The sequence below is a fragment of the Sparus aurata genome, chromosome 5, assembly GCF_900880675.1.
Source record: "Sparus aurata chromosome 5, fSpaAur1.1, whole genome shotgun sequence".
NCBI lineage: Eukaryota > Metazoa > Chordata > Actinopteri > Spariformes > Sparidae > Sparus > Sparus aurata.
This window is the reverse complement of record NC_044191.1, coordinates 36563245-36579238: the sequence shown is the minus strand read 5'-3', so window position 1 is coordinate 36579238 and position 15994 is coordinate 36563245. Positions and strand designations below refer to the sequence as shown.

General features: G+C 43.2%; 2 protein-coding genes across 3 annotated transcripts in view; both read right to left on the bottom strand.

Moving 5' to 3' along the window:
• LOC115581335 (GTPase IMAP family member 8-like) overlaps nt 1-15994 on the bottom strand; it is a 451552-nt gene that overhangs the window by 82249 nt on the left and 353309 nt on the right. The gene's annotated exons all lie outside the window — the stretch shown is intronic.
• mfsd14bb (major facilitator superfamily domain containing 14Bb) lies at nt 728-15250 on the bottom strand. Its single transcript, XM_030416388.1, has 12 exons — nt 14723-15250; nt 11991-12083; nt 10908-10970; nt 10594-10721; nt 7617-7731; nt 6635-6853; nt 6244-6357; nt 5940-6011; nt 5449-5561; nt 5175-5272; nt 4897-5036; nt 728-4765 (listed from the first exon to the last, which is right to left on the bottom strand). The coding sequence occupies exons 1-12, from the start codon at nt 14777-14779 to the stop codon at nt 4535-4537; spliced, it is 1443 nt and encodes a 480-aa protein (XP_030272248.1). The 5' UTR covers nt 14780-15250; the 3' UTR covers nt 728-4534.

The following is a 15994-nucleotide window of genomic DNA, read 5'->3' as shown; positions in this document are numbered from 1 at the left end:
GCTAACAGTGTTAGCATCAGGCAGTTGTGCTGAGCTAACAGTGTTAGCAGCAGGCGGTTCTGCTGAGCTGACAGTGTTAGCATCAGGCGGTTCTGCTGAGCTGACAGTGTTAGCATCAGGCGGTTCTGCTGAGCTAACAGTGTTAGCATCAGGCAGTTGTGCTGAGCTAACAGTGTTAGCATCAGGCAGTTGTGCTGAGCTAACAGTGTTAGCATCAGGTAGTTGTGCTGAGCTAACAGTGTTAGCATCAGGTAGTTGTGCTGAGCTAACAGTGTTAGCATCAGGCGGTTCTGCTGAGCTGACAGTGTTAGCATCAGGCGGTTCTGCTGAGCTGACAGTGTTAGCATCAGGCGGTTCTGCTGAGCTGACAGTGTTAGCATCAGGCGGTTGTGCTGAGCTAACAGTGTTAGCATCAGGCGGTTCTGCTGAGCTAACAGTGTTAGCATCAGGCGGTTCTGCTGAGCTAACAGTGTTAGCATCAGGCGGTTCTGCTGAGCTAACAGTGTTAGCATCAGGCGGTTCTGCTGAGCTAACAGTGTTAGCATCAGGCGGTTCTGCTGAGCTAACAGTGTTAGCATGCAGCCCGTCTGAAGCGGTGCACGAGCTCGACTGCACGTCGAGGATGAAAATAACTTTTTCATGCCTGAATTTTCAATCGGTTCAAGTTTTCCTTTCAACAGTGAATCAGTAGATAAACTTCAAATGAAAAAAAACAAACAAGTCCATGTTTCAAATTCCATACATTTCTCTTTATTATCATTATTATTATTATTATTATTATAGATATTATTCAAAATTATGTTCTTAACAAGATAAAAGCAAATGCACAACACGTAGACGTCGGTCGGCGTCTCTTTGTTTCTCTATAAAAACAGATATGAACATGAATGATTAGAGGCACACGTTCAGAGAAATTAAAGTGCAGCAATCAGCAAAAGTTCTGCATCATGTACACAGGAGGGGTTCTGACTGCATACGTTACTGCATCTGTTCTAATAATTATCAGCTAAATGAAAATCTTCTCAGTAACCTTATAGATTTATATTCAGCGACAAGTGCTGACGTACAAAGAGTTGAAAAAGCTTCTCCGTTCAGTCGTCATCGGTTCAGTTACTGCCTTTTCCTGCGGCGGCCATGTTGTCGCTTCACATCTCATCGGAAAGTCGTACTGAACCTCGTCTTTGTTACGAGGAGAGATTTGATTTCCTTCGATTTGACAGAGACGATGTTTTTCTGCATAACTTCTGAAATGTTAAATATTGTCTGAACACAAACAGCTGTTCAAAAACTAAAGGAAGTTCAGTCTGCAGCTGGAGAGATCAGATAAGATCAATAATAATGTCAGTCGTGATTTCAGCACTCGACAGTGAAATACTTTGAAAAAATGTAAAGAATAGCTGCAAAAGTCTCTCAGAGCCTGAGGTGATCGAGTCACTTCTACCAACCCTGAACCTCGACTGGAACGTCTGAGACGCTGAAAAATCTGGTATTACAAGTTGTCATCTGTATAAATGGCGAGAATTCAAACGACAGGTGGCAGAATAATCTCAGACGGCTGCTGACGACACTCTGCTGTAGATATCTTAACATTCTGTCCCGATCTTACAAATTGCTCCTTTAAACGATCAATGGAGTATCAAAACAGTTGCAGATAAAACTTCCGATAGGTTAATTGATTAATCATTGGAGTACGAGCAGAGAAAGTCTTCCGATGGGGCGTGAAGGCAGCTGCAACATAGAGACGGACAGGAAGTAGTTCATAACACTGGTGGATTCTGGGAAATTGAGTAACAACTCTGCTGGGCTTCAGACTGTAGAAAAATATACTGTAGGTCCAGCTTCTGTTTTGACATCATCTTCAAGAAGAAAATCAAACGTGGGACGAGATTTAAGTCTCATTTGGAAAAAAACAAGTTTTAACGAGCCGACTGAGCTCGAGCTTTAATAACAACAACGACACACATCAGATGTTTTAAAGATCCCAACGAGGAGGTGAAACGTCTCCAGCTGAAACGTGATTGTGCTTCATGAAGCTGCACACCATCATCTACCTCATCTTCATCATCAGGACACTCAGGAAACTGAAAACAGCCAATCAGAGTGAAGCTATGAAATCCATCATGGAACATGGAGTTTTGGTTTCTTGTCTTGATCCGTCCAGTCAGAAGCTTGTACGTCACACGAGATAGAACTAACGCTGGTCTTAAAGAAACAGACAGACAATCTATAATGGATTCATGAACATCCTGATCAGATTTAACATCTGAAGATAGAAAAACGTTCCTCCTGATTCAGCCACCGACTGCAGGCGGATAAAGATCACCGACACTCAGCTCTGTAACCAGGAGGAACAGTCGGCCATTTTGTCTCAGTTCTGGACAACAGAGTGGAGTTTGCCCTCTTACAGACTCGATCAGACCTCGTATCAACGCCCGCCCTGAATGAGCCAATCACAGCGTTCAGCTCAGAGCCCGTCAGGTCACAGTGACATTCAGCATCGAACATGACTGAGACAGACAGCATGTCTTCACACAAAGACAGAGAGAAGTTCATGTAGAGCGTCTGGTGACGTTCAGATCTAATGCTAAAGGAATGTGTTCTGTACCCAGAGCCGCCGTCCTGTCACTGGATCCCTCAGGACAGAAGCTGATCTCAGGTCTGAACAGGTCGATAAAAACATCTGGTGAATTAAAAAAAAAGGCAAAAGTAACAAAAGAAAGGAACAGAAAAAAAAACATGGCACCTTTTGGTTCTCAACAACCTGCCGTGGTTCTACATTAAACTAAAGAACAGACGAGCATCATGTTCAACATGTTCACACAACATCAGTAACTATGAGCGCTTCATTTGTCCTACCTGGAGTGGCAGGCGGGTGGGAGGAGCACGTTCACATGAAGCAGCCTGGGTTGAACAAACAGACTCAACACGCTTCAAGTATTTAAACACAAGAAGAAGAAGAAGATGAGACGTCGATACTGAAAATGATCTGATTAAATAAATCAAGCGTACGGAGCTGCAGGTATCACGGGGGCAAAAATAACAAGTGAGCATGATTTCAAATCATTCACATCAACAGATTTTACATCGAGGAGGTGAAACAGAACGAGGATTTAGTAAATTGTGCCCACTAATAAGTTTTCTCCCTCCGTGACACCTTCAGGCTCCTTAAACTCTTCAAATCATTTTCTAAACACATCGATGTTTCCGTTTCCTCTTTGAAACAGCGGCGCGAGGATGATGTCACAGCTGGGCGGAGCTTGCACATGCTCAGTGAGAGTGACTGCCATGTTGGCTTTTGTCTTATAACCTTCCAGTCTGTTGAAACTGTCAGTGTGGAGACGGTTTGATGCGAACTCGCTGCCCCCTGCAGGCGACCACTCCTCTCACGAGTCGTATCCCACAATCCCGAGCAGCTCTGACATCACCGTCCTGATGGGAAGCTTCCATTATAACAGTCGACTGTGCAGCTGTGAATTCAACACACTGCTGTTCCTTTCCAGTGGGGAGCGCTTGATCTCCTGACCTCTGCAGGCCTGACGGGTGGAGTCAGGAGCAGCAGACACACAGAGGGAAGGCAAACTGACTCCAGAGCGTTTAGGCGGTGAGCAGACTGACGGCTTTGAAAAACGTGTCTAAAAAGATGAGCCAGATATCGATTCTCATCAGATGCGTATGATTATTTTGGCCTCCGTGTGATGTTTGATCAATAATACTAAAAGTGCTTCACTGTAGGATAGATGGATCACTGTGCAACGCAGCTTTAGTAGTTTAAGTTCTAGTTTACACCGTCTCATTTTGATCCACCTCCTCATCACCTCCTCTTTCTCGCTGTGACTCCGCCCTCTCTTTACCTTCATCCAATCAGCACTGCAGAATAAAACTGATGTACGCAGCTGAGAAACAGCTGAGTGAAAGTCTGAGTTGTGCTCGGCAATGTACTGATATTATATTGCTATTATTAAATGAGACAATCTGTCATCACAAAACCAGAACAGGACTGAACAGATCAAACGCGAGTCCTGTGAAATATATCATTTGTGCGTTCACGTGCTGTGAAATAATTGGAATAGCTTCTGATTGACGTGAACGCTCTCTCAAGTCGTGGCAACAACTCGGAGACAACGTGATCCGTTATTTTTGCTCTTTTCGTTGTCATTCAAATACAGGAAACAGCTGTCAACAATCTGTTTAAACGCTCTGAGAGATAAAAAGCAGAAATTCCAACTAGATGCACGTGAACACAACAAAGTTTGAAGAGTGACTTCCCCACTCAGGCGGTGACGCCTTCCAAAGAGCACGTGAACGCAACGCAACACCCGTCTGTAGTTAAAGGAACAACTTGTGAACATCAAAGTGAATAAAGCTCGTCAGTGTGATCGCCGCCAAACGCCACGCCACTCCACTGTCAACTGTCTGGACCTGAAGGAAGGTAAAAAATAAAAATAAAAGCTGATATCCGTTTATTCTGAAGGGGGGCGGGACTAGCAGACACAGCTCAGGCTTCTGTGCCGTGATTGGCCGGGCCAGCTGTCAGTCACATGCTGCTGTCCTGTAGGAGTGGCTCGATGTCCTCCGTGTCACTGGTGGGCGTGGCCAGAGGGCTGGAGTTCTGAGCGTGAGACGTGGCGGTGCCGCTGGACTTGCGGGTGGAGCAGGTCTTGACGTCGGCCAATCGGTGGTGGTCGGGGATGAAGATGGCGACGAGAAGAGCAAATAAGACGGCACACGCTCCAAACAGGAAGGGAGGCCCGGGGATCACCGACTTCTACGACACGCACACACAGACAACATGTTGTTACCTTAAAGTGACCAGAGGCTAAAGCTGTGTGTGTGTGTGTGTGTGTGTGTGCGTGTGTGTGTGTGCGTGTGTGCGTGTGTGCGTGTGTGTGTGTGTACCTCGATGCTCGATGGTCTTCCTGCTGCCGGCTCCATGTCGTTCAGCTCCACGTTGAAGAGGAAGAAGATGAAGCCGTAGAGAGCCGGACCCAAACCATTACACAGACCTCTGATACCTGTGATCATCCCCTGGGCCACACCTGAGCGACACACACACACACACACACACACACAGGGTTGAACAAATAAAGCTTCAAACATTAATGAAACAACACACTCAGAGGAGGTGAGACAAAAGAACTATGAATCCGGTCGTCCTTCGCAGCAGGTGTACTGACCTTGCTGGTCAGGTGAAGCGCTGTGAGACACCAGAGCAGAGACTGCTGGGAAGGTGATGGAGGACATGGCTGCTACTGTCCCTGCTGCCCACATCATCCTGAACAGGACACACAAACAGACGGCGAGAGGCTGTTAACTCTGATCATTTCATCTCAGAGAAAACTGAAACATATAATATCTTTACTGCCAGAAAAGACTGTGAAACCATTTTAAATATTCAAAATGTACATCCAGTGAAATATTAGTGAAAACAGTCACACTGTGTGAACTCACCAGGGTTCAGAGCCGAAGCCATACCAGGCCAGCTGGAGGAGCTGAAAGCCCAGACCCAGAAGAACTGTGTTCTTATTACCGATGGTCCTCATCAGAACACTGAGGAAGAGAGTCTGACAGAGACACAGATGTCACAAGGTGAATTAAGTCATGATATTACATCTTGAAAAATCAAGATTCTGACGAGCTCGAACATCAGAGAAATCCAAAAAGGTTTAACAGACAGCTACAGAAATGGAGGACTAAGTCATCTAGAAGACTTTGTAATTTGGCTGCGATTCACTGAGAAAAACGTTAATTAGTTACAAAGTATCTTAATGACACAACGGGGAAATTTTACTTTCTTAGTTGTAATGAGCAGCAGAAAATCTCTGCAGTCACCCGTTGTTCATTCATTCTCTGCTTAACATGTTTTACTTCTCAGATAGTTAACAGTGAGGAGCAGTTGTTTAACAAATCCTCCAAGATGGCGTCAGATGGTTGTTGTGTACCTGAGCGACTATAGAGAGGATTCCCACCATGGCGATGAAGGCAGCGATGGCTGCAGGAGAAAACTCGATCACCTGAAATGCAGAACGAACCGTTCACTGACGTATAAACAACAACCGAACACATCTCATCAGTTGAAGAGCTCAGAGAGACAGCAACATGTGTCAGAGTGAACAAATGATAATGTGGTTAAAGGAATAGTTCACCCAAACGGTTAAGGGCACTCATCCCCCCCCTCCTCATGATGATATAAAGTCATATAAAGGGGTGTGTGTGTGTGTGTGTGTGTGTGTGTGTGTGTGTCACCTGTCTCAGGTAGAGGAAGAAGCTGGAGTACTGTCCGGCCTCAGGCAGGTAGGACAGGAACACTGTGACACAGATCAGCAGCACTGTGCTGTCTTTCCCAACACGACGCAGAGACTGAACACACAAAACAAACAGCTGTCAATCAGTTAATCAATCAATTAATGACCAGCTGACATCTGGCAGAAACATTTCAAACTCTTCTATTCAGCCACAGATCAAAGATCACAAATCGTTTGTTTTGTTGTTATGGCCACTTTATTCTTTTTTCTTGCTTCTGTTTAGTTTCCTCCCTCCTCCTTTGACCCTCTGTGTGATGAGGTCAGCTGTTAAAATAAACCATGTGACCTTTGACCCCGTGATGTCACACTGTGCTGGTTCAGTCTAAACTCACGGCAAAGGGGTCGGCCTGCTCCCAGGAGATGGGGAAGCCCCAGGACGTCAGACGCATCTTGTCCGGCAGCGACTCTGGCACAACGAAGAACACAAAGGCGATGTCCGCCACAGCGATCACCGTGGCAACCAGGACCACCAGACTGTCGCCGTACTGCGCCGACAGGTATGCCCCGATGGCCGGGCTCGTCACCAGACTGGCCGCGAAGGTCGCAGAGACCTGAAGAGACAAACACAGACGTGAAGAACCAGAACGACTCAGAACTGTACCGACGCTTCTCTTAGGTTTAATTTATTTCCCTCAACGCAGTCTGACAGGACAGATTAATGATCTTTGACCGACTAATCAACTAATCGTTTCAGCTCTCATCTGAGATCTTAACACAGAGCGAGGATCTAAACTGACGATTTACTCAAACATACTCAGAGCGGCCGACGCAGCCTTTTAAGATGTATGAAAAAATACATTTGACATTGACTTTCTAATTTGAAGCCAGTAACCAGTGAGATAAATTACACCTAATATACTACACATGTACTTTGACAGTGAGTGTGTCAGCAGATTTCACAGAGGATGATGCATTAGTCTCTACACAGTCACATAAAACACAAAGACAACTCAAACAGTCCGTTTCTACTTGCACTTCCTGTGACTGTGGTTCACTGCAGATCTCCATAATAGCAGGAAACAGCAAACAGAACCTCCATTGTGCACACACACAATGTGCAGTTACAGTGATCACATGGTCGACAGTGCGTCTCCATTATGTCGACATAATTATACAACACTGAGTCAGGTATCTGTGAGCTGTGAGCTGCACCAGCTTCATCTTTAAACCTGAGAATTTCTGCTTTCTTTGTTTCTTTTCTCTGAATTGTGTGGTTTGCTAAAGTCACTTCCGGTAATAGTGAAAGTGTTCAGTTTCACACCCTGCAGTGTAACAGGCTGACAGATGATATCCGCAGTCTGTAGCTGTACTTACCAGTCCGTAGGCTGTGCTCCTCTCGTGCTCCTCTGTGATGTCGGCGACGTAGGCGAAGATCACCGAGAAGGTCACAGCGAAAATCCCTGAGACTGAGATCAGAGCGAAATACCACCTGCACACACAGACAGACAGGAAGCAACAGCTCAGATACACATTATACATACATTACATATACAGACACACATCATACACACATTACATATACAGACACACATCATACACAGCAGGACATCAGCTTCAGACTCAGGAGGTCTTGATTCTGATGTCTGAGGTATTTCTGCTTTAAACAGCGGTGTCATGTTTAATAAGTGTCCAGAACAGAGTTGAATTAATTTACAACAGTTTACAGGACACAATAAATGTGACCAGTGATTAAATAAAACACAACTTTCAATCCTTTTTAAGGCATTTGCATTTAAAGTGATGCATTAAACTGTATAATGAAAGGAGAATAACTCATGAAAAGCTGCAACGATTAATCAGCTAGTCAACTGAAAGGAAAAGAACTGAGAACGACTAAATAAAATAATTGTTGAATTCATTTTTGCGGCATAATTTCCTTTCGATGGTTCCCGGCTCTCGAATGAGTGCATTTACAGCTATTCAAATGATAATATCCGGAATATTTGGGGAATTCAGACATGAAAACCAAGACATTTCATGATGTCTGATGATTATAATTTATAGAGCAGACGATTCAATAACACAATGATCTTCACATTCATTGTTTAATTGATGCATTACTTATTTTCAGTAAGTTGTGGTAAATCAGTGGTGTAGAAGTTTTAGATCCTGGAAACATTTGAACTGATGCGGAGCAGAAAAATAATAGTTTATCTGGGAGAGTTTGAACGGAGGGTTTGTGAAACGTGATGCACAAACATGTGAGGGATCTCTGAGCATCATGAAGTGAGCGCACATCAGCTGACCTTCAGCTTCAGCCATCTTTAAATTCAACAAAACAGAGATTTAGTAGACATAAATGTTTTCTGTCTGATAGGAACACAATTTTTTTGTTTAGATGTTTTTTAAAGTGGAGTTTTGAAATACATATTACATACAGTTTGTTTGCAAGTCTTAAAGGATCCTAACAGTCCATGTTTCATAAAGTTTTCTGACTTTCTCTCTCTGCTCTCCGTGTTGAACACATGAACACTGAGGTTTTGCCGGCTGTGAGAGCAGCAGGAGAGGAGAGTGTGTTTGAATGCTCGGCCTGTTTTCTGATCTCAGCTCTGCAGCTTTCGGGCTGATCTGCTCACATGAACAACATGTGACTGTTCAGACAGAAGAGCCTCCACCAGCTCTGAGATCAGACCTGCAACTAACTGCTGTCTCACATGGATTTCCAGGTTTTTGGAAGAGGTGCATGTATTCGGTGACAAATTTATGCTTTTCAGAAAAAATGTGCAACTATGTAGTATTATGGACGATTATTATTACCAGAGCAGTGAACAGGAAGTTGGAAAAACTTAAGGCAGAAACTTGAAAAAGTTTTTAAGAAGTCTCAAGAGAGTGATTCATTAAGTTTTCCATATTGTTTTTACATTCCCATTAACGGCAGGGAAAACAGTGCTTTGATTATCGATTAATGTTGATCATCTTCTCCTAATTATTCACAAACAGTGAATTATGTCCAAGGACGCATCATTTTAATGTCTTGTTTGAACAACAGTCAAACAGATCCAGTTTACTGTGACGGAGGAGAAAATCCAGAGATTTTAAAACAAGTAAATCATCATCATCATCATAGCAGATTCATCTTTAGTCGATAAACGTATGGATGAATCCCTGCAGCTCCACATCTGCAGGCTTCAAATCCACACAACAATTAATAATCAGGACTGTTTTGTTTTCTGGGTGTCTACAGAAGTTTGACTTTTTAAGACCTTTTTAATGCCACTTCATATGAAATCTAGGACCAAACCTGCGATGGAATACACACCAAATGTGATAAAATAATATATATACACATACATATAGAGAGTTTTACAATATACAACTGTATTATTAATATTATCATTATTAATGATCAATATTAGCCTACTGGTGTAGCATGCTGAGAGGCTTCAGACACGTCCTGAACATCAGCCGCTCGGTTTTATCTCATATTAAATCAGATTTAATAAAATATTATATTTTCTAACATAGAATTTGAATCTCTTTGGATTCTGTTGTTACGACAAATCGAGACATTGTAAGACATCGATTTGGAATCTAATCACCAGATTAATCAATAAGCATCTTGGTTGCAGCTCTGGGAGACACGTCACAGCACAGAATAACAGAAGAAGCAGTAATATAATATAATATAATATAATATAATGAGGCTGCAGTGTAACCTGACCTGATCTGATGTCAGCGGATCAGTTTTGAATTATTTCCAGGAACAAACTGACTTCAGCACAAATCACAGTGAGAGCACTCACACAGGAGATAATGACTTCTGAGTTAAATAGGATTTAGACTGCAGGCCGACTGACTGATATCGATCTACATAAATATGTACACGAGGGGTGCACCAGCACATGTACTGGTCCTGAACCTTCTCGGTACTGACCGGCAGTCAAATGGTGGATTGTCATACGTCGAGAGCAATTAAGTGAATTTCCCCAGTCACAGATCAACAAAGTCTTATATTATGACATCAGCGGACTCAATCAGTCCACTGGAAATAAAATGTTTATATATGAAAAACTTTTTTCTGCATCATCTTCTGGAGAGAAACTGAAATACAGGACGCCGATGCCGAATAATACCAATACAGACATACAGAAGTCTAAGAGTAATCAACTTTAAAGTAATGTTTGATGTTAAAGCTGACATAAGAGTTTGAAAGTAAGGAGGGCATACAAAAAGTTAAGGATGTGAAAGTTACGCTCAAACTTTGGCCATACATCGTCTGCATGTCACCTCTCACTGCGTCACAACACTCCAGACAAGAATGTAGAACGTGTTTGCACACAGTGGGACTCACCAGGGGCTGATCCTCATGAAGGGAATGGGGGCGCAGGTGAAGAAAACTGTCATGAGGAGGAAAGACTTCCTGCCCCAGATATCTGACAGTGCACCAATCAGAGGAGCTGACAGAAACGACAGGAAGCCCTGAGCAGGAACACACAAATGTTAGTGACCAGACGTTAAAACAAGTTCAACACTGAGGCTTACGTCCTTACATCATGACTGGATCCTTCTTTAATATGCATCAAAATATTCATCCTCATGTTCTGTTTACTGTGTGTGTGTGTGTGTGTGTGTGTGTGTGTGTGTGTGCAGTGAAACAGGTCTGACCTTCACTCCCTGAACGAGGCCGTTCATCAGGAAGGTGTGCTGAGGGAACGTCTCATGGAGAACCTGAAAGAACAACACAAGGTCACATCACAGTCTGCTGACGGTAACACAAACACAGCACATTCTCTCTCACAGACACACTTCTGTGCCACAAATGATTGTGGAGCAAGTTAAAGGGATATTCCGGTGTAAGTTTAATCCATGGTCTAACACACCGTGAAACTGTGTTAGACTCCCTCTCGAGAGATCAAGTTAGCAGACCGCTAGCTAACGTAGTTTTATCAACCTCAGAAACGACCGCACGACAACAATACACTGCAGTAAATGGATCCAAATATCAACCACCACCAAAAAGCCACAAATAATGCTCAGAACAGCACCAAACTTCAGCAACATTAGAAACAGGGTCCCAGCACATATTTCCAGGCATCAAACATTTGATATCGTTGCCGTATTTGTCGGAATAGATAAACAAATCTCACCACCAGAGAAGCCCTCCTTGTTGTGGGGAAGCCCTGTGAGTGGATTACCGAGTGCAGTCGAGTCCCGCAGTAATGATCATCACTGAGCTGCAGGACTCTACTGCACTCAGTGGACCACCAGAGGAGGACTGGGTTTATATTTTTGGGTATAACTGTTTCTTTAAGTGACATTTCCAGCAAAAGCTGAGGACGAGCATTAACTGTCTGCTGTTGCTCAGCTAGGAAACCGTCTGTAGAAACACAAAGAGACTTCAGCAATACCTGACTTGAGGTTCAGACGATGCTGACTGCTGAAGAACACTAAAGCAAGCAATAAGCATTTCAGTATACTGTATACTGAGCACTGGGATAAGATCCACTCGGAAGTATGTGCACTTTTCATAATAATAATAGTAATAATAACAACATGTTTATTTATAGAGCACATTTCAAGCACCGGCATATTAAAGTGCTTCACTAAAGGAATAAGGAAAACAAAAAACAAACAAAGCGACAGCATAATAAAGAAGTTGCAGACAGAGAGACATGTGAACAGGGGAACCGTGAAGCGGCGTGTGTTTGATGTGTGTTTTGATGTGTGTTTTGATGTGTGTGTACTCACGGTCAGCATGGGCGTGGTCAGCAGCCCCCAGGCGAAGAACTCCAGGAAGATCACCACCACCGCATGAGTCACTCTGGCTCGGCCGCGGCCGTGCTGCGGCGAGAAGAGAGAGTCAAACATTAAGAATTCATCTGTGGGAAATAACCTCACTTCCTGTACACCCTGATCATCACTCAGGTCTTCTACCAGCAGATAACACCATGATGACTGCCTGGTCACATCAGGGAGTGTTGGATCCGACCTTTGACCTCACTACTATTTTATCATTTATCTGATTCAGAAACATTTACCTCTGCTGTTCTCAGTAAAGGATGCACCACGTTTATCAGACTGACATGTGAGTCGGCTCGTTGTTGTAAAATGTACATTATCGACTATTTATCGTTGTCAGTAAGAAAAAGAAGTGAAGCCTGTTGTGCTCATGACATCAAACTGCTGCACCCAAACAGAACCAAACATGTCATCAATGGCGTATATGGTTTTTAAAGTTTCACACGAGGACAACACGATCTTGCGAGTCTTATTCCACAACAGTTCCAAAAGTAGGGGACAAAGTCTATAAGCTGTAAACAGTAAATGATTATAAAAAGGTGTGGAGAATTTAAATCATTCGTTTGAGCAACTAAATCCAAGCCTTTCGTGGCCTCAGATTCACATAAACAACAGATTAAGAACTTCTTTTTACATCATTTTTATCGATTATCACATCAGTATCACCCATCAGAAGTAGAGGTGTGGCAATTTCTCGATCATAAGACGCATCGATGCAGAGACGGCGCAGAATCAAGAGTCTGCAGATTATGTTGATTGTTGATTGTCGGATATTAGGAATTTGCTGGGCGGCACAACCTGGACGAGACTTCTGCCTCACAACAATTACTAATCACAGGGGTGCAAACTCATCAGGGGTAAAAAAGGTGACAAGATACCGACCCCCTAGGGGGGTCCGGGGTTATCATTGATAATTACACAAACTAGGTGCACAATGGAGCTCTTTCTCTCTTTCTTGCGGTGATTTCGGAGGAAAGACGCCGCCGTCCATCTACTTCCGGCTCACGGCCCCGGGAAAGAAATTTCGTGCCTGTGCAGAACGCAAAATCTGATCCAATCCAATAGAACGTATACATGCAGGAGTAATGTGACTATCAATCAATAATCTAGGTGTTTTAATTTGACTATGAGAAATCCAATCCGGTCCGATTTTAGTCAGACTAAGGTGTATACATGCATCTCCGATCACAGTCGGACTAACACAGTAATTCGGTTTTCTTGAGTGTCATGTAAACACACTGACTGTTACAGTAAGCCAAGCTAATCAGCCAAGATCCATGGAGGCGCTTTCAATTCTGCTGTCCAAGTCCGAGAGGTGTGTGCAGCAGAGCCTCATCTGTACATTACTATGAATGTGTAAGGCACTGCAGATAGGCACATGTTTTGTTTTTGTTTTGTTTATGTATTGAAAAGATGCAGCTTTAATTTTGTAGACTGCTGTAGTCTGATTATTGGAGGGTCTTTGTGAATACAAGTTAAATTTAAATGATGAACAGTAGCCATGTGCAGTAATATAGACCACTGAGGATGCTGTACGCTGAGAAGCATCGAGAATCATTTTAAATTGTTGACAGCTGAATCTGAAATCGAATCGCGTGGCTAGTGAGGATTCACACCTCTAATGATCAGCAGGTAATGATCTGTTATCGGTAAGGGCTGAAAAAACAAACAAAAAAACCCCAACATATTGTGGATCCTTAATATCAGTTAACGCTGCATCAATTTCAACTAAAGACAAACAACAGTAGACAGCAGTAAAAAATAAGTGAGAGCTGCAGGCCAAAGTTCAGAAATCTGTCAAGTTAATGTGAAGAATTAAACTACGTTTGACAATAAACGAATCTGAAACCTTTTTTCTCTGTTAATCAGACAACACATTGATCATTCTTTGGTTTCAGACTGATGGTCGCTTTGGACTCCTGGAACTTTATTAATCTGGACAATAACAAATAACTGAAAATAATATTTAGCTGCAGCTGTAGATTAACAACAAGCAGTCCTGTAACCTGACGGCTGAATGAATGAGATGGTTTTTATTGCAGACATGTACTCAGCACTCCTTATACACTACTTTACGAGCCTACACGTTACAAGAAAGCCTCATTCAGTCACACAGAACCACAATGTTCCGATCATTTCACTCATGAGCCGCTGGAAAATGTTTATCTAACTTGAGGGACCAGCGGAGAATCGATTACATGGGTATTTATCAGAAGAAGTCACCGTGAACACACTGAACGCTGCTGTTCTGGCTCCTGTTTACTTTAGTCGTCCACCATGGTAGACCTGAACATACTGTACTCAGGTAACATGAGTACGTTCCTTCCTTCCATTTATCGGACAGGAAACGCAGTGAAACACCTCTGATATATCTTTAACAGTTTACTTTAAGTAGCTAGCGTAAACATGAGCTAACGCTAGCTAATGTTAGCTAAATGGAAGAATTACCGGTTGGCGTTACCTCACATTCTTGACGGCTAACGTAGCAACTGACGTTCGTGTTAATGTAACGTTACAGCTAGCAGCGTCAAACTAACGAACACGACCTATTTATTGTTTAACAGCGGTCTGTCCATACACGTCCAGCCGCTGTCAAATGTTTTATTCATTAGTTTTGTTTCAAATGGACGTTTTCCGCTCAGACCAACGTTAGCCGACAGTGCTAGCTAACTACTACTCACCGAGCTCCGGACCAACATGATGTCGTTGGCCTCGGTCGCTGTTTTCTCCAGGTTCATCTCACATCTTGCCGTAACGATTCTCACATCCAGTTCGAGTTGCTCAGCATCCTCCTGAGGTTTCTCCGTCTCTTCCAGGATGTCCCGCTGAGTGAATTATAACTACGTGTCTGTGCTATCATGGACTTCCACTAAAGTCAACGCGCTAACGGAGCGCTTCCTGTAAGTGACGGGCGGCTGGGCTTTCGGTTTTTACCAAAATTCCTCTGCTCTGATTGTAATTTAACAGTCTGTGAGTGTGTTTTGATTACCGTGGTGTTCCGAGTGAGCGGTGCTGTCGTTCATGTATTATGTTGCCCTATGTAAGGGGTTAAACACCGCCCTCGTGGGCCATCTCTGAAATAAAAAAAACATCTCGCTTTCCGCGCGTTGCCTTCATGTGACGTTAAAGTGTGAGCTGCTCCCAGATCAGCTCTGAATCAGGGTCGAGTCTCCATCTCACAACTGACTGTTGACTGATCCGACTCTGGGTCAGCTCTTACATGTACATCCTGCTTCTATACACAGCGCGCCCCCTGCTGTGCCGCCGCTCGCACTACAATGCAGAGAATGTTTTATGAACTTCGCAGCGTATGAAGCTAACGGTGTCGCTACACGTTTAAATCTCAGCGCACAAAAAAGCCAAATACTCTTCTTATCTCACTGACTCTGGTGTTACGGCTCTATCTGTGACAAAATCAGGTCAACAGATAATCCCAGTATTTGGCAGGAAGAACCAACAGCAAATCGCGCCGTCAACATTCGCCTGGATCACTATTTGGCAAGAGAGAGAAAGGCGGGACTCGTCGGTGGAAGAATTTTTGGCTTCAACGCAAACTAAACAACAACCCGCGTCAAGAGAGCCGCCATGATGACTGACGCTTCCGGTCAGAGTGTTGTAAAATAAAAGCCTAATACATCAATATGCATATATAGGTGTGTATGTAAATATATTTCCATATAATATGTTGTAAGTTAATTGTACATACTGTATAGTATATCGAATTGTATAGAGTTAGATGGGAGTGTACGCAGGTACACAGGTTCAGGAATGGAAGTTGGATTTGGAAAGCTGAATGGAAACTGATTATGATTTATAACTGAGTTGTGAAGAAAGGGTATAAATAAAATATATAATGACTCTATTACTAATATTTATGATAAACATCATGATACAACATGTATTTTTTTGAATTCATTTAACTTTTTGTTTTGTTTTGTTTTCACACGTCTGAA

Coding starts and splice junctions, on each gene's coding strand:
- mfsd14bb (XM_030416388.1), bottom strand. CDS start 14,779: ATGAACCTGGAGAAAACAGCGACCGAGGCCAACGACATCATGTTGGTC. Junction 5,562..5,939: donor TCCTCTCTATAGTCGCTCAG/GTACACAACAAC, acceptor TGTCTCTGTCAG/ACTCTCTTCCTCAGTGTTCT. Junction 5,273..5,448: donor GGCTTCGGCTCTGAACCCTG/GTGAGTTCACAC, acceptor TGTCCTGTTCAG/GATGATGTGGGCAGCAGGGA.